This window comes from Callorhinus ursinus, unplaced genomic scaffold, assembly GCF_003265705.2.
Source record: "Callorhinus ursinus isolate GAN/ISIS: 27379988/994484 unplaced genomic scaffold, GSC_fseal_2.0 scaffold41, whole genome shotgun sequence".
In the NCBI taxonomy this organism is placed as follows: Eukaryota; Metazoa; Chordata; class Mammalia; order Carnivora; family Otariidae; genus Callorhinus; species Callorhinus ursinus.
Genome location: NW_027397103.1, coordinates 9,267,620 through 9,289,371, shown reverse-complemented (window position 1 = coordinate 9,289,371; position 21,752 = coordinate 9,267,620). Strand labels below are relative to the sequence as shown.

The 21,752-nt window shown below is 46.4% G+C and overlaps 2 protein-coding genes across 2 annotated transcripts in view; one reads left to right on the top strand and one right to left on the bottom strand.

The window, feature by feature from the left end:
- Positions 1-12,035, top strand: part of ACAD10 (acyl-CoA dehydrogenase family member 10) — a 34,711-nt gene extending 22,676 nt beyond the window's left edge. Inside the window, 5 exon segments of the mRNA XM_025889633.2 lie at positions 2,191-2,341; positions 3,389-3,540; positions 5,039-5,212; positions 11,329-11,495; positions 11,498-12,035. Of these exon segments, the coding sequence (XP_025745418.2) occupies positions 2,191-2,341; positions 3,389-3,540; positions 5,039-5,212; positions 11,329-11,495; positions 11,498-11,620 (767 nt within the window). The 3' untranslated portion in view covers positions 11,621-12,035.
- BRAP (BRCA1 associated protein) overlaps positions 1-21,752 on the bottom strand; it is a 91,780-nt gene that overhangs the window by 56,969 nt on the left and 13,059 nt on the right. The gene's annotated exons all lie outside the window — the stretch shown is intronic.

The following is a 21,752-nucleotide window of genomic DNA, read 5'->3' as shown; positions in this document are numbered from 1 at the left end:
GCAGACTCCTCACTGACCGTGGATCTCTAGGCAAGGCTCAATCCCACGACCCTGAGATCATGACCTAAGTCAAAACCAGGAGTCATACGCTTAACCAACTGAGCCACGCAGGCTCCCTGGCTCAGCTCCTGTGGTTTTTGGATTTGACTTATTATTATAATAATTTTCAAACTTACAGAAATGTGAAATAGTACAATGAATAACTGTATCTGCCCACTACTATATGGTTAACTTTTGCCATATTTGCTTCTCTCTTTCCCTCTCCCTCTCCCTCTGTTTCTCTCTCTTTAAATATATATGTGTGTTTAAATATATAATAACATATGTATGTATTTAACAATAATATATATTTAACCCTAACACTTGACTCCTAAATACTTCAGTAGGCATTTCCTAAAAATAAGGACATTCTCCCATACCATTATCACATCCAAGAAAATTTACAATTTTCCCTGAATATTTAAAACCCAGTCCATATTCAGATCCATTTCATCAGTTATCCCATTATATCTTTTTTTTTAAAGATTTATTTATTTATTTGAGAGAGAGAGAGTGAGAGAGAGTGGTGGGAAGGGGCAGAGGGAGAGAATCTCAAGTAGACTCCACGATGAGCGTGGAGCCCGATGTGGGGCTTAATCGCAGGATCCTGAGATCATGACCTGAGCCAAAATCAAGAGTCAGATGCTTAACTGACTGAGCCACCCAGGTGCCCCTCCCCTTATATCTTTTATAAATGAATTTTTCCCCCTGCTAAATCGGGATCTGATCAAGGAATCTAGAACAGTCCCTCCACCACCTGTTTTTTTCAATGAATTTTTTAACAGACTAAGTCAGTTGTTTATATATTTGTCTTGATTATGTCCTATGGTTTCATTTACTTCTGTCTTCTGTTTCCTATAATTCTGAAAACTAGAAGTTATGTCTAAAGGCTTGATTTGTTTTGGATTACATTCCTGTGGACTTTGACCTCCACTTCTCATGGCCCAACTAGATCTTGCAAAGGGCAGGTGTCTAGACGCTCCAGCTGTGCAGTGAACTCCACAGAAGGAGCTTGATCTCTCTAACCTTGTCTTCAAACCCTTCAGCCTCTGGGACACATTTTTCTCTCAGCTGAGAGATGAAGGCTTGGCTTAGAGCCAGGGAGCTGACACGTTTATTAATTATATTAACAGTGACAATTAATAATTGTCCAGTTGACAATAATCAGGACAATAATATGGCCACCATTCATTGAGCTGCCATCTGTGCAGCTCAGTATTTGGCCTGTTACATATGGATTTTGGTTAGCCTTCACAACAGTCCTTTGGAATTTAGGTGTCAGTACATTCATACAGAAGCAGCAAGGGAGGCTCGAGAGGTTAAATCACCTGAAGACCTTGACTGAGCCGAGTTGACTTCAGAACTTCTTCCAGTGTCCAGTCCCAGATATAACTCAAAAGTTTCTCAATGGTGGTATCTCTTGGGTTTCTTAGCAAACAGCTGAATAATGATACAAATGCTCATGTAGTACTTACTACATGCCAGGAACATCTCCAGGGACTTTACATAATTTTATCCTCCCAACAACTCTCTGAGGAGCATCTCATTGATGAAGAAAAACCGAAGTACAGAGATGTCAAGTGACCTGTCAGAGATCACAAAGATAGAGAATGGCAGAACTGGGAATCACACCCAGGCAGTCTGGTCCCAGAGTCCATGCGTTTAGCCAACCACTGTTGTTCAGCCAAAAAGGGATTTCTTTTTTTTTTTTTTTTAAGATTTTATGTATTTATTTGAGAGAGAGAGAGAGAGAGAAACAGCATGAGAGGGGAGAGGGTCAGAGGGAGAAGCAGGCTCCCCGCTGAGCTGGGAGCCCGATGTGGGACTCGATCCCAGGACTCCAGGATCATGACCTGAGCCGAAGGCAGTCACTTAACCAACTGAGCCACCCAGGCGCCCCAAAAAGGGATTTCTTAAAGGCTCCTAGGAAGCTTGTAGGAAGTCTGAGAGGGCCAGGGATTAGGTTTTTGGGCCTTGTGGCTGGGAACAACATCCACATCACATTGATCCAGCCACGGTGGTGGGAGCATTCTGTGAGAAACTCATAGGTCATCAGAAGAGCATTATCAGGGCTTTCACTGTTTTGGTTACTTTCTGAAACCTTTGGAGGATGTTAGAGTGGCATACCTATTCCAATTCTCTTTCCCTCAGGGGACTATATTCCACGGCAGGTACAAACCTGGATTCAGCAGTATCGAGCCTCAGAAACCAGCACCATCCCCGCGATGGAGAGGCTCATCCAATGGCTGCCCCACCATCTTCCCAGGCGACAGAACACGACAGTGGTGCATGGGGACTTCAGGTAGGCACGACTATGAGGAGGGGTGAATATCTAGATGTGAAAAATTATGGCCAGGGCAGTTGAAGGGGAAATTAAGCAGCTGGCCTGAGCCCAATTTACAGTTGAGGAGGACTCCCTTTACAAAGGATCTACGTGTGCATGACCTTCTAGGGCAGGGTCTCTCCACCTTGCCTGTTGACATCTGGGGCCAGATAATTCGTTATGACTGGGGGCTGTCGTATTGCCCCCAGGTTTGAAAGTGCACACAGGTGCTCCAGTTACTGTGACCACATAAAAATCTTCCAAATCGCACGGCTTCAAACAACGACAGAAGTTGTTCTGCTCACGAATCTGCAGTTTGGGGAAAGGATCACTTGTTTCAGCTGGGGTGGCTGTCAGGCTGGGCGCTGGGATCTCGTAGGGGGTTGCTCCCATGCCTGGCCCTGAGGCAGAGAAGACTGAACAGCTGGGCTCCTTGGGCCTCTCTCTGTCTCTTTGTGGTCCCCACATGGTGTCTCCAGCATAGCAGCTTCTGGGTATCTGGACTGCTTCCCTGGGGGCTCAGGGCTGCAAAGGTGTATGTTTCAAGACAGCACTGTTTGGGAGCTGATGCCCTTTTCTGAGCGAGGCTCTGGAGTCACTTAGCATCACTTCCACCTGTGTTATAATTGTTAGAAGCCAAATGCTTCAAGCAGCAAAGACTTAGACTCTTCCTTTTGTGGAAGGAGTATCCAAGAACTTGCAGACCTGTTTTAAACCCATCACAGGGAAGGAGGGATCCCAGAGAGGACTGCTATGTGGAGAGGGCTACCTGACCAAAACTGGCCCCTGGGAGAGGAATACAGCGTCCCTCAGCCATCTGCCCCCTTCCCCGTCTCCTGCTGGTGTCCTCATCGGCTGAGCCCACCGGAGCCAGAGGGCAGGGGAGCTCGTGGACAGGGGCACCGAGGGGCTGAGAGGGTGCGGAGTGCATTTGGAGGGGCAAATGGAAGACACCCAGCACAGAACACACCCCAGTGCTCAGTTTTCCTTAGAGCTGTCTCTCCATTCCTTCTGTGGCTTATTCAGGTTGGACAACCTGCTGTTCCATCCAGAGAAGCCTGAGGTGCTTGCTGTCCTTGACTGGGAGCTCTCTACCTTAGGCGACCCCCTTGCAGACGTGGCCTTCAGCTGCCTGGCTCACTACCTGCCATCCAGTTTTCCTGGTTCCCTGCTGCGAGGTAGGAACTGCTCAGGGGCAAGGAAGAGGAAACGAGGCAGCTCCATTCTCAAAACACCCGAGGCACAAAGGTGGCGGTGATGGCTGATGGTGTGGGCACATGAAACTGAGGTCCTGGTGGTTTGGGTGGAAAATGTACTTGGAATGCATTCCTGTCAGTGCGGGGAGATGGTAGGGTGTATTTTAAGTGAGAAGGATGTGTGCACAGACCCCTCTTATGTTTTTACACAACTAATTTCTATTTAATTTTCTAAATTAAAAATACAAGTTTATTTTAAAATGTTGGAGCCAACAGATAACAAAAGGAAAAGTTAAAGTCATGGCTAGACCCAGAAATGACCATTGCCAACATTTTCATCTTTCTGCGTACATACATACGTTTGTTTAAATGAAAATGCGATTCTATGATTTTATGGCCTGCCTTTTCTCAATTATGTATTTTGGACATGTTTTCATGCCATTAAGTATTCTTTCTACAGCATCATTTTTAATCATGGAACAGGATTTTATCGAATAGAATTAACTTAAGACATTTGATTCCTTTTTTATAAAGACATTTGATTATATTTGGATATTTAATTTGTTTCTGATTTCTTTTATATTACTTCCCCCCAACCCTCACAAAAAAGGCAGTGAACATCTTTGTAGGAATAACTTCGCCTATATTATAAGGTATACTCCTGGACAAAGTCCTGGGAACAAAATGTGTTACATGCTTCTTTAGGCCATGAGAAGGTTACAAATGAAGCAAATCAGTAAAACTGTTTATTTGTTGTAATTATTTTTTCATAATTTGGCAGGATCTTTTTTTTTTTTAAGTAGGCTCCATGCCCAGCATGGAGCCCAGTGTGGGTCTTGAACTCACGACCCTGAGATCAAGACCTGAGCTGAGATCAAGAGTTGGATGCTTAACCAACTGAGCCATCCAGGTGCCCCAGGATCAGGATTTTTCTTTCAGTACCATTTTTTATCAAATGGCTGATGGAAAATAATATGCATCCACCCTGAACTATGGTCCAGATGGAAGTGGAGGCCTCTTATTCCTTCCTTTACTGCCAATTTATTTTTTTTAAAGATTTTATTTATTCATGAGAGCGAGAGAGAGAGCAAGAGAGCATGAGCGAGGGGGGAGGGGCAGAGGGAGAGGGAGAAGCAGATGCTCTGGTGAGCAGGGAGCCCATGCAGGACTCAGTCTCAGGATGCTGGGATCATGACGTGAGCCTAAGGCAGACGCTTAGCCAACGGAGCCACCCAGGCTGCCTGCCTTTACTGCCAATTTAGTCTGAAACTTTTGAGGGCCAATTTGTGAATAGCTTCAAGCCGGGATCCCAGCCTTGTGAGGGCAGAAGAGCTGCTGAAATAAGGAGTTGAGCCTGTGAACTAGCTGTGAAGCTCATTGCCAAGGGAGGAAATGATTTTCATAATTTAGATCCCTGCGGCCACAGGGGGTGGGGGGTCACTGACTGCCCGCCCAGAGATGGCTCTGTCTGTCGCCTCAGGTTTGCGTGACTGTGATTTCACTCATCTGGGCATCCCTACCGCAGAGGAGTATTTCATGATGTACTGCCATCACTCGGAGATCCCTCCCCCTGAGAACTGGAACTTTTACATGGCTTTTTCCTTTTTCCGCATGGCTGCAACCCTGCAAGGAGTCTACAAGCGCTCACTCCCAGGTAATGCTGCCTCAGGGTTGGAGTCACAGCCACACAGCTTCTCTCCCTAGGAATCCCCTGTGGCCACAGAGGCTTTGGAGGGACCAGTTTGCCAGAATTCTACAAGATTCAGTTAATTCAACCATCTGTCATTAATGGCATATATATGTATTCTTTAAAACATTTAAACTTTTAAAAATTATTTTTTAAGAGTTATTTATTCAGGGCGCCTGGGTGGCTCAGTTGGTTAAGCAACTGCCTTTGGCTCAGGTCATGATCCTGGAGTCCCGGGATCGAGTCTCACATCAGGCTCCCTGCTCAGCAGGGAGTCTGCTTCTCCCTCTGACCCTCTTCCCTCTCGTGCTTTCTATCTCTCATTCTCTCTCTCTCAAATAAATAAATAAAATCTTTTAAAAAGTTATTTATTCATTAGAGAGAGAGCAAGCGAGCATGTGCAAGTGGAGGGAAGGGCAGAGGGAGAGAGAATCTCAAGCAGACTCTCCACTGAGCACAGAGCCCGACTTGAGGCTCGAGCTCCGACCCATGAGATCATGACCTGAACCTAAATCACAAGTCGGAAGCTCAACCAACGGAGCCACCCACATGCCCAAACTTTTAAAAAAGTATTAACATAACATACAAAAAAATTAAAGTAAAAACCTACATGATAAGAATTAAATCATAAGAATACAAAATTATTTTCCTTTCTTCTCAGTATCATTTCTCAAAGATAAATATCACCCTTAATGGGCTCCCCATTTTTTTCTGTACATCTATCTTATCTCTAAGGGTTTTTTTTAAGATTTTATTTATTTATTTATTTATTTATTTATTTATTGCCAGGGAGAGAGCACAGCAGGGGGAGCAGGAGAGGTAGAGGGAGAAGCAGGCTCCCCGCAGAGCAAGGAGCCTGATGCTGGGCTCCATCTCAGGACCGTGGGATCATGACCTGAGCCAAAGGCAGACACTTAACCAACTGAGGCACCCAGGCGTCTCTCGCTCTAAGTTTTACAAAAATGTGATCAGCCTACATGCATTTTTTGTACCTTGATTTTAAAATTTTTTATGCTTAAGGATTCCTATGAAATATTTGTGTATGTGTACATGTAGGATATGCCGTGTGTGCGTGCGCGTGTAGGATATGCCGTGTGTGAATGTGCGTGTAGGATATGCTGTGTGTATGTATAGGATATACACGTATATATGATTATCATATATATACTTTACAACAACATAAGATACATTCCTTGCTTTTCTTTTTGCACTTAACAATATTTCATAGATACCTTTCCACATGAGTATGTGCAGATATACATCATTCTTTTTGATTTCTATAGTACGTTCCATTGTATGGATGTAGCCTAATTTATTTAACCCATTCTCCTACTGATGTATTTTTGGATTGTTTGCACATTTTTGCAATCACAAATGGTGGTTGGTGAACATCCTTTTCACACGTGTGAATATACCTGAAGGATAAATTCCCAGAATTTGAATTGCTAAGTTAAAGTATGTGCATTTTAAAATTTTGTAGATGTTGCCAAATTGCCCAGTAAGAGGATTGCTGAAGGAGAAAAAAGATTATGTGTTTTCTTAGATGGTGCTTCTCCATACATGGGAAAATGCTTTATTTAACTAGCTGGAGTTAGTTCTACATTATATCTTGTTCATCTGAACTTCTGGGGAGAAAAGTTAAGTGCTAACAGTTGAGTTGGATATGTATATATAAAAGAACGTATCACCTATAGAGGCTTTACATGTATATACGTATACGTATATGTGTATATATATGACAGTATGGTACAATCTTACTAGTTTTAATTCTAGATCTTATAGCAAATGAAATAATCTCTCTCCTAAATTAGTTAAGAAGATAGAAGGCAGATTACAGTTTGCTTCCTATGTGGAAAGGAAGATGGGCAGAAAGAAAGCACATACAACCTGCCAGAAAGTCCTAAAAATGGTGGCTATCCTAGTAGCATTATATACTCCCAGTTTTCCCCGTGTCATAATCTCTAAATTCCATTCCCACCAAAAGGAACTGGGACTGCTTAGAGAAGTAGCTGTGTTCAGCTCAAGGGCAGGACGTCTACAGGTGAGCCTGGAGCACCCTGTCATACCAGTAAGTGAGGGAGCTGTTGAAGACAACTGGGGTCATATCTATAGCACCCAGGAGCCAGCCTGAATAGGCCCCCACTTGCTAATGACAGGATACATTGAGCACCAGTAAGGATGAAGCTGAAATGGATGGGAACCCATCAAGTGTGTTTACATCCATGAGTAAAGAACAACACTAAAACAGAGTCAAAATCTCATTGGTGGCTTTGGAAGACACCAGAAAACCAACCCATTATTCTAAAAATTGACAAATAAAGGGAAAAAAAAAATGAAGGATTTATCCTGCCTTTCGTATACAAGTTCTAGGTCAGGCTAACCAAGTAACTGATGAGAGAAAGCTTCTCTCTAGGAAAGCATCCCAGACGAAATGACAGAATTAACAGATCACCAAATTTCCACCCCTAATACATTAATGGATCTGGAAAATAAGCATCAATGGTGCTAACATCAGCAAGAGAGAGACAGCCAGACATTATGTGCCTCCTGGTGCTTCTCCCAAAAGTCAGACCTGGATCTGACCGAGTCTGTAGTGCTAACTACCACCTCACAGGAAACAGGGTTCAGAGGAGCATGTTAAATAGGGCCCCTGGGGCACAGCCTCTCACCAAGTCCAAATTTGGGGACACTTCACAGATTCTTCAACAAATGAATGTCAAGGGGGAAGAGAAAAGATGAAAATGGAATCTGCAGATCAAAAGGGACTTAAGGGGCACCTGGGTGGCTCAGTCGGTTGAGTGTCCAGCATCTGACTCTTGGTTTCAGCTCAGGTCATGATCTCAGGGTCGTGAGATCTAGTACCAAGTACCGCAAAGGGCTCCGTGCTCAGGGGGAAGTCTGCCTCAGATTCTCTTTCTTCCTCTCCCTCGCCCTCTGCTCCTCCTTCCTCCTTTCTGGTGCGCTCTCTCTCTCTCTCTCCCCCCCCCCCTTAAATAAATAAATAAATAAATAAATAAATAAATAAATAAAATCTTTAAAAAGGGGGTGGATTTAAAAGACACGTCAGCCATTATAGCATTTGAATCTTTAGATCCCTATTTGAAAAAACAAATTATAAAAATTTTTTTATGAGAGGCGCCTGGGTGGCTCAGATGGTTAAGTGTCTACTGTTCCCCCTGCTTGTGCTCTCTTGCTCTCTGTCAAATAAATAAAATCTTTAAAAAAATTTTTTTATGAGATAGTGAAATTTGAATTCTAACTAGACAGTTGATGACATCAAGGAGGCATAGTGTTTTTTTTTTTTAAGATTTTGTTTATTTATTTGACAGAGAGAGACACAGCGAGAGAGGGAACACAAGCAGGGGGAGTGGGAGAGGGAGCCCGACGCGGGGCTCGATCCCAGGACCCTGGGATCATGACCTGAGCCAAAGGCAGACGCTTAATGACTGAGCCACGCAGGCGCCCTTCAAGGAGGCATAGTTAACTTTTTTAAGCATGATGATGGTATTGTGTGTTTTTAAGTCTGTTATTAGACATAAATGAAGTATTCATAGATGGAATGATGCGATGTGTGGGATTTACTTCAGAAAAACCCAGGGCAGTGAGGGTGGGGATGACAGAGAATGAAACAAGATTGGCCAGGCTCTAATGATGGTTGAAGCTCAGTGATAGACACTTGCAGATTCATTATACTCTTTGCTCCATTTGTGTGTATCTTTGAAATTCTCCAAAATGAAATGTGAATAAAATGAAGCCCAGCAGTAGGTTTGCTAGTACTGCAGGAACGTCTTAGCTTTGAGGTCGTCAACACCCCAAGCCTGGTGGCAGCATGTGGACCTCAGCCAGGTTCCCATATTCTAACGAGAAAGGCATTTGCAGTCGGGGAATTGATCATTCATTCACAAGTATCTGAACCTCTACTAAGCCAGGTACTGTGCTGGGTGATACTAGCAAAATACAAAGTTGTGAGCAAAACAGTGTCCAGAGAAAAATCAGCATCCAGAGGATTTCCAGTTTAACCCTCCCTGATCTGATAATAGAGGTCTCAATAAGCAGGAATTCTTGGAAACTATATTTTCCCTTCCCCTAGGCAGCTTTAACTCTAACCACCCTTTCCTAATTTGTGTTACGGCTTTGCAATGAAAGCTAACCAGAAATATTTAATTAAGCAGAGGGCTGCTGGGTGCATGAGGTGCCAAACAGGCCTGACTATCTGTAGACATTTTCTAGGGGACCACTGTGTTCTCACTGGATCCTGCTCCCGTGCCTTGGAATAGGCTGAGTGGATTCTGAATTATCCATTCTGGAATCTCTACACCCATAAACTGCATTGGATTGTCCCCGATTGGCTATCAAGACACCACTTGACAGTTTCGAGATCCTGTGTGCCACGCGAGTGGCTTCATGCTCCTCTTGTGCTCCATCCTCACTGCGCGTGTGCCTCCAGGAAGGGGGCTGTCTGGTTCCCGACTGCCCCCCCCATCCCTGGGCCCCAGCTCCATACCTAGCACGGAGCAGGTGCTGAGTAAAGACTTGTCCAGTGGCCTGCATTCCCTGCTATGTAGCAGATGGATCTGGTTCCTCATTTGTAAGGAATAGCATAGTATCTTTAACACCAAACCTGCGTGAAAATGGCTCTCGTGGGAAACTGACCACAGCAGGGGCCAGGAGAAAAGCAGGCCTCTGCAAAGATCCATTTATTGATACAAAGAGAACGAGGAAAACACAGTCTCTTTATAATGTGGGAAGGTGGGGCACCTGGATGGCTCAGTCGTTAAGCGTCTGCCTTGGGCTCAGGTCATGATCCCAGGGTCCTGGGATCAAGCCCGCATCGGGCTCCCTGCTCGGCGTGAAGCTTGCTTCTCCCTCTCCCACTGCCCCTGCTTATGTTCCCTTTCTCACTGTCTCTCTGTCAAATAAATAAACAAAATCTTTTTAAAAAAGTATTTAGAATGTGGAAAGGCTAAAAATAACCTAGGAGAGCTGGTTGTAAAGAAGCTCATGATAAGGACTCAATGCACACACTCATGGTTGGATGTCAGATGCGGTCCACCGAATGCCAAAAGCTGCACTGAAAGACTACGCACCCTGTGATGTATATACTTCTGTGACATTCCAGGAAAGACCAACTACAGAAATAGAGATTCAGAAAAAATATTAAAAAAAAAAAGAGAGAGATTAGTGTTGCCAGGGGCTGGGGCAAAGGATTGAGTACAAAGGGACACCATGGAAATTTGGGGATGATGGGCATATTCTGTATCTTGATGACAGTGCTGGTTACCTGACAAAACTCAGAATTGTACACTTTTATAAAGAGGGTGTATATACACTATACCTCAATTTTTAAAAAATGTACATTAAGGGGCGCCTAGGTGGCTCAGTCGGTTAGGTGCCCGACTCTTGGTTTCAGCTCAGGTCATGATCTCAGGGTTGTGGGAGGGAGCCCCGTGTGGACTCCCTGCTCAGCGGGGAGTCTGCTTCCCCTCTCCCTCTGTCTCCCCTCTCCTTGCACGCATGCATGTGCTAGAATACGCGCACACTTGCTCTTTTTCTCTGAAATAAATAAATGTTAAAAAATTTTTACATTAAAAAAATCCTTCTCAAAAATTGTCTTGATGCACGTATTTAAAAAAGAAGAGAGCAGTGATCTGTGCAGAGCGGGGTCCAGAGACCAGCCACTAATCTGGTCCCCAGTGACCCTGTAACAGTTTTGCATCAGGGACAGTTTAGGGTAGTGCAGGACTCTGAATAGCCCACTGGTGACAGCAGAAGCAACCGGGGGTCTTCCTGATTTCATTAGTTTCTTTAGAGGGAAGGAGCAGGGAGCAGTCCAGCTGAGCTTGATTCCTGGCTCCCAGAAGCGTGGGCATGCCTCCGCTCTAAGACCCAGATCCTTGTCCGTAAAGTGGGAAATAAAACCATCATCATGCTTCAGGAATTCAGTGCGCTATAATCATACACGCAGAGCACTTAGCACTGAGTCTGGAACATGGCAAGTGCTTAGCAAATGCTAGTCGCTGCTAATAGCATTATTGTGAAGGGTCGTTGGGGAGTAATCGCTGTTTTTCTTTGTTTCTGCTTAGGGCAAGCAAGCTTGGCAGCCGCTGAACAAAACACAAAGCTGACTGAATATATGTCTAACCTGGCCTGGGATTTTGCAGTCAAAGAAGGGTTCCGGGTTTTCAAAGAGATGCCAGTCACAAAACCACTAGTGAGGTCCTACCACACTCAGGCTGGTCACAGCCCCTGCTGAGCACCCCCGGCACGAGCAGCTACATCATCTTCACAGACTCTTCCCCAGCTCAGGCCTCAAAGGGAGCTCTGGTTATCTGTCCAGAGGGCCTTTCCCCACCACTCAGGGGGCTGTACCTGTGACTGCAGCAGCCCGCTGAGTCAGAGCTGTGGACTCACCAAGCCTCAGTGGGGGAGGCACCCCTTCCCTGCCGATGGAACACCTCAACAGAGAGGTGGTAAGACGTCATCAACACGGCAGAACCTCAGTGCACTGACTGGACACATCTGTTCCCCTCAGAGGCAGGGAAGAGATGGGAGGGCTGAGGTGAATTATCTTTGCTTTCCATCATCATCGGGAAGAGCCAGCTCTAAGATGCCTCAGTTTTCACTTCATGGCTCTTTCTGTGAGACCGTGTCCTCGCCAGGTAATTCAGCCCCGGCCGAGGACCCACCACGTCTGTGGTTCATGCCCCTGGGACACGTGGGCTCATTATTTTATGCATATTTGTGTTATGTAAATTTGAAGTGTGTGAAATAAAACACATCGGTTCATAAAGTCTCTTTGAAGAATCCGTAATGTCAAAGCCAGAGGGCTAGAGCCCACTGCCAACTGTTGACAGACAGGGACACCACGTTAGCTGATAATGGAAATTCCTTCTGTTCTTTGTCAGGAGGAGTCTTGGCTTGTGTGAGTTTTTAAGTTATTTGAGATCCTCAGGAGGAACACACATTTTGCCTATGATGCAGCCACCACCTGCTTTTTAATAAAATGGCATTATCACTTTTTTTCTGGTTATAAGCCAATTGCAAAATAACCAAAGCTCAAACATGACACGAGTAAAAAGAGTTCATGACAGAGAAAGACTTCTCTAAAATTCTCTGCTCTCTGAAGATAATTACTGTCAACAGCTTGGCCTATTAGGCTCCCAGCTGCTTTTCTCTATTACATACTAACATATTCCTATGTTGTAATGGGATTGTTGTATACATTCGCATCTCCCACTTGCTTAGTGAATTTAATGACACATCAGCACCTGGAGATGGACCGTCCAGGGTTTTCGCAGTAGGGGTGTATGTAATTTGTCTATCCTCCCCTTGGCTGAGGGACACCGAGGGTATCTCATTTGGCAGGCTACGTCATTCTCGATCACTTAAGCAGCAAAGGACATTAGCTAGCTGCTGACATGGACAGGGAGGCTGAAGACCCACCTTTAGAAGTCAAGCAAAGACAGGCCACAGGGACTGTGGCCAAGGCTGTCACAAGAGCAGCCGGCTGGGAGGTTCTTTGGGAAGCTTCCTGAGGACTCTGGAGTTTGAGATGGGAATTTTCAGAGGGCAGGGGGTCCGGGGAGTAGGTCCCAAGGCCACGCCTTCATTGCCACGAAGCAGGGAGAAGGAGGGCAGGTCTGGCCCCCTTCACCTGCAGTAGGAGACTGCCTTGATCCCATCAAAATTTATATAGTGAGGGGGTCCTCCAGAATAAGAAGGTGATTTGGGGCACCTGGGTGGCTTAGTTGGTTAAGCGTCCGACTCATGATCTCAGCTCAGGTCTTGATCTCAGGGTCGTGAGTTCAAGCTCTGAGGTGGGCTCCACGCTGGGCATGGAGCCTACTAAGAAAGAGAAAGAAAAAGAAGAAGGTGGTCTGGGTCCTGTGCAAGCAAGGTGCATCGAATGCTCTTACGCACTTCTATGTACATTGTGGTCTGGGTCCTGTGCAAGCAAGGTGCATCGAATGCTCTTACGCACTTCTATGTACATTTACTGTTTCTACGACAGGATAGATTCTTTTAAGTAAAAATACTGGTCCAAGAATGAGATCATTTAATGTTTTAATAAATATTGCCAAGGTTTTTTAAAGATTTTTAAACTTTTAAGTAATCTCTACACCCAACCTGGGGCTCAAACTCACAACCCTGAGATCAGGAGTCACACACTCCACCTGAGCCAGCCAGGTGCCCAAATATTGCCAAGTTTTGATCAGGAAGGTGCTTACTACTTTATGCCCCCATCAGTAATGCATGAATTGCTCTTCCCACCACTGCGTCCCGCCAGCATACTTCATCCTCGGGCATGTCATGTAAGCCCGTGAAGGGCACCGAAGCACTAGAAAAGGAAACACTCATGCAAACACCTCCAGACTCTAAAAGGAATGCTGCGGCGAAACCTAGAGTAGGGATCCCTCTACTTCCAGTCATACCTGGATGGGAACATGATGGTAAGTAAGATCTGTGGGTAAAGGGGTGAAACTGTAGCTCATGGCTTTTATCCCAAGTGTCATTACTCCCATAAATAGAAAGATGAATTTGGCCATTTCTGGTGCATTTCACGAATGCTGTGAGGTATGCCTTGTTAACCTCAATTTAAAGGAAAAGAAACGGATTTGTCCAGGGATTTGTCCAGCTAGGAACACCAGCGTCTGGATTCCTGTCCAGAGCTCCCGGGTTCAAATTCTGTGGGTTCCCCACACATACACAAGGACATGATTAGATCCATTTCCTTAATTCTGCCTCCTCAGAACTCCCTTGCTTCTTACTCCCCACCCCCCAGCCTACTTTATTCGTTCCAGTTAATCTGCCCTTTCGCTCCTTGGTCATTGCACTCAGAGCTACTGAGCTTAACACAAATGGTGAGACCAGTGCATGTACTGATACTGGAAATACATCATTAGACCAGGCCCAATATCGGTGTAAAAGTCAGGCTAGCCGGCCCCCTCCCCATAAGAAGTAGTGACGGTGATCATATTCATAATCGCTAACATTTAGTGCAGCCGTCGGCTTCTGTGTCAGACACTTTATATTCCTGTGTCATCTCATTTAACCCTTAAAACAGCCCAGTCAGGTGGGCGTTGTCGACCCTGCTTCGGTTTGGGCTGCCTAGGGTTCAGTCCCCTTTCTCGGCGGCAGCATCCCAGTTTCATTTGGGGGCACTCCTTTCCCCCCTTTGGATACAGTGGCCGAATTGTCAGGGTGCCAGTCCAGCCCTCCTTGGCCAAGAGGTGGGCACAGGCGCCAAGCGAGGCCAGCCAGACTCTCTGGAACTGGGAGAGTGAACGGTATTTCAAGAAGAAACACTGGCATTCACTCATTCCCCAGGAGGACTACTGAGCATCCTGTGGCTGTGATCCTCTAGGGTGTCTGTTTCAGAGCCTCATTCTCTAACCTGAGCTCCTGAGAACCTTTCCATTCAGTTCCTTTTTTCCCCGTTAGTTAGCGACACTTGGTGTTCACTGCTACAACTCAGTAGTCCTGACTGATGGATGGGTAGTTATATCCCGTCTCACAGATGAAGAAACTGATCAAATATCTTGCCCGGCAGGTATGGCAGGAATGGCGCTAAACTGGGTAATCTGACTGAAGGCCCGAGTTCCTGACCCTCAGGCTAGACTTCCTAGTTACCTGGCTAGGAGCTACATTTAGAAATCGGGGGTTACTTGTCCCCTCATCAGGGAAGCTGGTTCAGGGGTGTGCTTATGCACCATATCAAAGCAGCTGAGGCTGCCGCCACATGTACTGGGCCTGGTTCCTATCAGGCATGCTAATGGATCCTTCAGTCTCCTGTGTTCACGGCGCATGTTCTAGAAGATTCATTACAACCCTAATAATGCTAACAACGGTGGAGGGTGGGGTACGTGGGGTGTCTGGGAATGGAGACTGCAGGGAGTGAACCGACAGCCACCATCACAGCTAGGACCCCGCACCCCAGGCCTCCTCGTGCTCACCCCGCCCACAAATCTGCAGGCTTTCTCTCCAGCCCGATGATGCTGACTCACATCATTATTTTTGGCACACACTTCATTTCTGGCTCTCTACTTTCCTCCTTCCAATCCCTTTCATGATTTTCTATAGGCCAAAATAAAAAAATCATCCACTGTAGTTCCCTGACTTATTTTTCCTGGGGAAAGCCAAGGCTGAAAGACTTTGGAAGCTTTTCCTACCCTTGGAGACGGATTCTGAGAAAAAAATACGGAGCAGGACTGACCAACAGTGAGTGTGCACATTTGTGTGAACTCCCGGGCATGTCTGTATGCTCCCGAGCTTCCTCCTTTACAATTCTCCTGAGCGTGCGAGGATATTCTAGTTCTCTGCAAGAACACCAGTCCCCCTCCGATGTTTCGGGTTTCCCTCTGGCTTCACTGGCTGCAGGAACACATCCGAACTCCAACTGCTTATCAGGGAGGACGGCTTCCAGCAGCTGGCTGGAGCCAAAGCAAGAAAGCAGCTCAGGATGGGAGTCTTCCAGAAAAGATGGGAGCCATGCAAGTCATGGGCCTGGCTGGCTTCTGTGAGTCTTTGGCCCCCCAGTTCCAGTTGGTTTTCTTTCAACAAAGGAGGTTCATGGCTGGGCTTCGGGAAGAACCTTCAGGAAGGTGTCAGAAGGCAATGTGACTTGGAAGGAGCTCCGGCTCAGGCTTTCAGGGTATTTGAAATTTTGAATATGGACACGGGAGTCACTGTAATGCCTTCTCTCCTTTTCAGATCTTTAATTGTTCTGCTCCAGATTTGGGGAACACGAAGCTTCTGGTGCAATACGGCCCAGGAGCAAAAGGCCCACTGGCTGATTCTGTTGCCGGAGGGAGAGGCCAGCTCCCATTCTGCTAGGACCCAGCCCCCCCACATCTTGCTTGGGGCACCACCCACCGGAACTCCTCCTCATCAGGCCAGACCCCTGTGGGGCCCTTCCAGGCTCTGCTGGGCAAGGGAGCCGGGAGTGAGGGGCTCTGGCCAGCTCTAGGCCGATGTGATCTCACTCAGGTCGCCTCATCAGTTGCCACCAACCTGAGTCTTCCATCTGAGAGAAGAGCTTCTACATCACAGTCACCAGGGGTGGATCTCAGGCATTTGGCCTGACATTCATTTTTCCATGACACTTCCCTGGGTCTGTGTTGATAAGCATGTCTCTCTCTCTGCCCTGCTGTTGCCTGGGAAACAGGATGCAGAGAAGATTCTGTCTCCGTGCTCCCAACAGAGGCAGCAGAGCCCAGGAGAACCGGAGGTAACGTGGGTCACCAGATGCATCACACATGTGACGTGCTGGAAACCTCTCCTTCCCTGTCCCACTGTCTTCGGTGGGCCCGGGCACCCCCGCTGGAAAGGCAGAAGGTCACCTGTCAGTGGCTTCCCCCTCCTGTGAGATCACATGTGCAACAGCACAGGGGACCAGTGAGAATCCTGCCCTCCATCCTACATTCACTCTGCAGGACCCTCCCTAAATGCTGTGTGGACATCACCTCCGCAGGGGGTACGGATTATCACCCCCATCTGACAGAGCAGGAAACTAGGACCGAGAAGCGACTTGAGTCACTTGCCTAAGGTGTTAGCCCCTGCCCACACGTAGGGAACCGAGAATGCAGGGTTGGCCTGATTCTGAAGCCTGTGCCCCTTACGTTGACGGTGCCTGTGGGAAGAGCAGAACGGGCTGCCAGTGATAATGTAGCAGTTTTCAGCCTCTTGTCTCTATATTATATTTTCAGCTCTACGTGGTGCTTTTTTAAAACAATTGCTCTTATGATGTTGGATTCATTCCTCACGGGGACAAAAACCAGCAGCTCTCATTTCTAGTCAGGAGCCCGCGTGCACTCATCTGATTATGTGAGGTCTTAGCTCTATCTGCCTGCTGGCTGTGGCTTTCCTGGGCCCGACTGCGTCTGTGAAGAGAGCTCATGGCTCCGGTGGCAGATGAGAGGGCCTGTCTCTCTCCTTTCCTCTCCATCCCGGATCCTCGCTGCCAGCTTGGTGTGTTTAGGGGAAAAACAGACCCACAGGCCCCAAGCCACTGGCAGCATCATGCTCTTGGTTCCCATGGATACTCCAGGGATGAAAATCATCCAGGCTGTGACAGCGGATGGGCTGGAGGATGCTCCGGGTTAGCATCCCAGGAGCGGCTCACCTCTGTGTGTGGCTCTGGGCCTGGGCAAGTGGTCTGGGCAGCCCTTGTTCTGGATCGGGGCGCAAAACCTCCATGAATATGATGACATTGGGAGGGCCACATTCTCCTGCATTTGATTTCCATACATGAGTATCAACCACAAGGCAAATTTCAGACAGGTATTTTTATACTTTCTTTTTTCTCTTCTGAACTTAGAAGATAAGAAAGAATCTGTGAGAGGAGGAGGCCACGCAAGACAGAAGCAGGAGGCGGGACGTGCACTGCAAACTTTCTCTTCTAGATCCCAGTACACAGCTGACTTCCAGGCTTGGAGCCCCTCCCACACAGGCTCTTTCTCTCTGCTAACAGCGCTCACATTTTTATTTTCAGTGTTTCCAGAGGATCACTACGGTGTTAGAGTCACATCCCACCAAGGAGTTTCAGTTCAAGGTAGAGTCATCATGTTTTAGAAAACGAATGGGAAAATATTCATTTAACACAGCAAATCAGTGATTTATTTTTCATCTTTAATAGGCTCCTTCCTGCCCTCCCTTCCCCATCAATCATGTCCCAGACAGAAGGCTGAGTAAACGGCAGGAATATTGGCAGCAGGTGACCTGAACTGTTGCAAGGGATAAACACATCTAAGGGAAACAGGTTGACAGACTGCTCAGTGGGAATCTTTTGGGTGTTTCAGCAGCCCTGGTGAAGTCCTATTTGAGCAGATAGGTGTGCTCGAGGAGAACATGGTCTGGGTTCCTGGCCGAGGCTTCAAGATCGCCCAGGGCAGACTGGATCCCAGCAGGATCCACCAATGCATATGGCTGCCTGGATCGTCAGGGAGGGTCCTGGTGCTCGGAAAGCCTGCTGAGTGCTTCTCCTTGTGCCTGCTCTGACCTGGAGCCACCCGTCTGTTTTGCCTTTGGACCGCAAATCCTAACCATTTTCTGAAAGCACTTAGCAGGTGAAGCAAGATGATACTCTTGCCAAGAAGCTGTGTCCCTGTCTTTGCTTTGCATCTGTTACTTTGGTGAAGTGTGAAATTCAGAGCAGAATGAGTCTCCCTCTGTCGAGGTGATCAGAAGGAAAAAGCCAGCCTCTATGGCAGGAGGGGGCAAATTTCCAAGGTCCAAAAGGCCATGGGCTGCTGAGGACCACTTCTGCTACTAGCTCATCTTTATAGCTTTTTTTTTTAAAGATTTTATTTATTTATTTATTTGAGAGAGAGAGAGAGAGAATGGGAGATAGAGAGCACGAGAGGGAAGAGGGTCAGAGGGAGAAGCAGACTCCCTGCCGAGCAGGGAGCCCGATGCGGGACTCGATCCCAGGACTCCAGGATCATGACCTGAGCCGAAGGCAGTCGCTCAACCAGCTGAGCCACCCAGGCGCCCCACTAGCTCATCTTTAAACATCAGCTACCAGAGAGAACCCACATTGGTGGCTTTTGTACCTGGGGTTCTAGAGTCTAGCCCTATACCACCCTCCTCCCCCAGCATGTCCACAGAAGACTTTATTCTTTGATCCCCTGAAAGGTTGGAAGCCCTTGCAAAAGAGAGCTATTGCTGGGAATGGTAATTCAAATCAGTGCCGTTGATTTCACAAAAATGAAGCAAACCCTTGAAACCAAACAAATGTTTCACAAGAATCTCTGTACCAAGAACAAAGGTGGTCCAATGTGTTTGGATTACCAAGCGAACCTTCTATGATTCACACCTGCTTGAGCTGAGACTGACTAGTCCTTTTTTCTTTAAAAAGAAAGTGCTCCTCACAATTCAACACCAAAAAACCCACATAAATAATCCAATTAAAAATGGGCAGAAGACATGAACTGACATTTCTCCAAAGACCTCCAGATGGCCAACAGACACGTGAAAAGATGTTCAACACCACTCATCATCAGGAAAATGCAAATCAAAACCACAATGAGATATCACCTCACATCTGTCAGAAGGGCTAAAATCAGCAAGACAAGAAACAACAGGCGTTGCTGAGGATGTGGAGAAAGGGGAACCCTCTAACACTGTTGGTGGGAATTCAAACTGGTGCAGCCACTGCGGAAAACAGTATGGATGTTCTTCAAAAAATTAAAAATGGAACTACCCTATGATCCAGTAATCGCATTACTGGGTATTTACCCAAAGAATACAAAAGCACTAATTCTAAAGGATACATGCACTCTATGTTCATTGCAGCACTATTTACACAAGCCAAGGTAATGGAAGCAAGCCAAATGTACATCGATAGATGAATGGATAAAGAAGATGTGGTATATACGTACAATGGAATACTATCCAGCCATAAAAAAGAATGAAATCTTGCCACTTGCAATGACATGGACAGAGCTAGAGTGAAATAAGTCAGAGAAAGACAAATATCACATGATTTCACTCATAAGTGGAATTTAAAAAAAACAAATGAACAAAAGGGGGAGAAAAAGAGAGAGAAGCAAACGAAGAAACAGACTCTGAACAGCAGAGAACACACTGATGGTCACTAGAGGGGAGGGGTGGGCAGATGGGTGAAATAGGTGATGGGGATTAAAGAGTACACTTTCAAGGGGTGTCTGGTTGGCTCAGCCGGTAGAGCGTGAAACTCTCAATCTCGAGATCGTGAGTTCAAGCCCCACGTTAAACATGGAGCCCACTTAAAAAAAAAAAGTACACTTGGCGCCTGGGTGGCTCAGTTGGTTAAGCGACTGCCTTCGGCTCAGGTCATGATCCTGGAGTCCCGGGATCGAGTCCCACATCAGGCTCCCTGCTCAGCGGGGAGTCTGCTTCTCCCTCTGACCCTCTTCTCTCTATCTCTCATTCTCTCTCTCTCTCAAATAAATAAATAAAATCTTAAAAAAAAAAAAACAGCAGCAATCATTTAAAAAAAAAGTACACTTAATCAGGATAGGCACTGAGTAATGTATGGAAGTGCTGAATCACTATATTGTACACCTGAAACTAATATAATACTGTATGTTAACTACACTGGAATTAAAATTAAAAACTTAATAAAATTAAAAAACAAAGAAAAGAAAGTGCTCCTCTCTAAAGGTTCAGGTATGGTACTTCAGCCCCATCCTGTGCTGAAACTCGGACCAGCCTTCCTGGGGAGCTGTTTGACCATCCAGGTCAGAAGTCTTCAGAAGGTACACAGCATCAATGTGGCAGTTCCACTCATGGGACTTGGTCACACGGGAGTAGATAGGAGTCAACAAAAGGTTTGATACTAGGCAGTTCACTGCAACACTGATTGTAACAGCAAAATTTTGGGAACAACTTATAAGGATAACCTATAAGGAGCCTGGTCAGCTAAATCCAGGTATGAGCTACAGTGAAACTCTAAAATGATGCTGGAGAGGGATGCCTGGGTGGCTCAGTCGTTAAGCGTCTGCCTTCGGCTCAGGTCATGATCCCAGGGTCCTGGGATCAGGCCTCGCATCGGGCTCCCTGTTCTGCGGGAAGCCTGCTTCTCCCTCTCCCACTGCCCCTGCTTGTGTTCCCTCTCTCGCTGTGTCTCTCTCTGTCAAATAAATAAATAAAATCTTTAAAAAAATAAAATGATGCTGGAGAAATCTATTTCTTAACGTAGATGTTCACCATATACTCTTTCTTTTTTAGATTTTATTTATTTATTTAATTATTTGAGGGGGGAGAGTAGGAGCAGAGGCAGAAGGAAAGAGAGAATGTCCAGCTGACTCCGATGTCACGAACCTGAGATCATGACCTGAGCTGAAAGCAAGAGTCAGACGCTCAGCTGACTGAGCCACCCAGGAGTCCCTGTCCCCCTTAAAAAAAAAAAAAAAGTTTTTATTTATTCATTTAAGTGATCTCTATACCCACCGTGGGGCTCGAACTCACCTCCCCAAGATCAAGAGTCACAGGCTCTTTCGACTGAGCCAGTCAGGCACCCCTACGTTCTCCCCTTTTTAAATCTGAAAATGTATACCTTTTCTGCCATGAAATATATTATTTGTATAATTGTTTTTAGTTAAAAAAAAAGTGGAAAAGATACAAGAATCCCTTATAACCTTTTCTGATTGCTTGTGAGTTTCAGAGACTCTAGCATCCCCACTGCAATAACCATTGCCCACAAGGGGGCTCCAGCCTTGCTCCCAGGCGCTCTGAGGATGTGAAGCCGGGCCAGCCTGTGAGGAGCCCACAGTCACTACCTCATTTCCAGAAGCTATGGGCCAGTGGCCAGCTCAGATCTCTGTCTGGCAGCCAGGCCTGCCCAGAGGTGGCTGAATCATGGAAGGACAGGCATTCCTGGAAGTAATTTGCAGCCACCATGGTGACGAGCTCCACAGTGCACGTCAATGTTGTCTGTGTCTGGATCTTCTCCCTGGAAATCGCCTGTGGCTACAGGGCTGACAAACTGCAGATATGTGGCAGGTTCCTGCTTTGCTCCCTTTTGTGT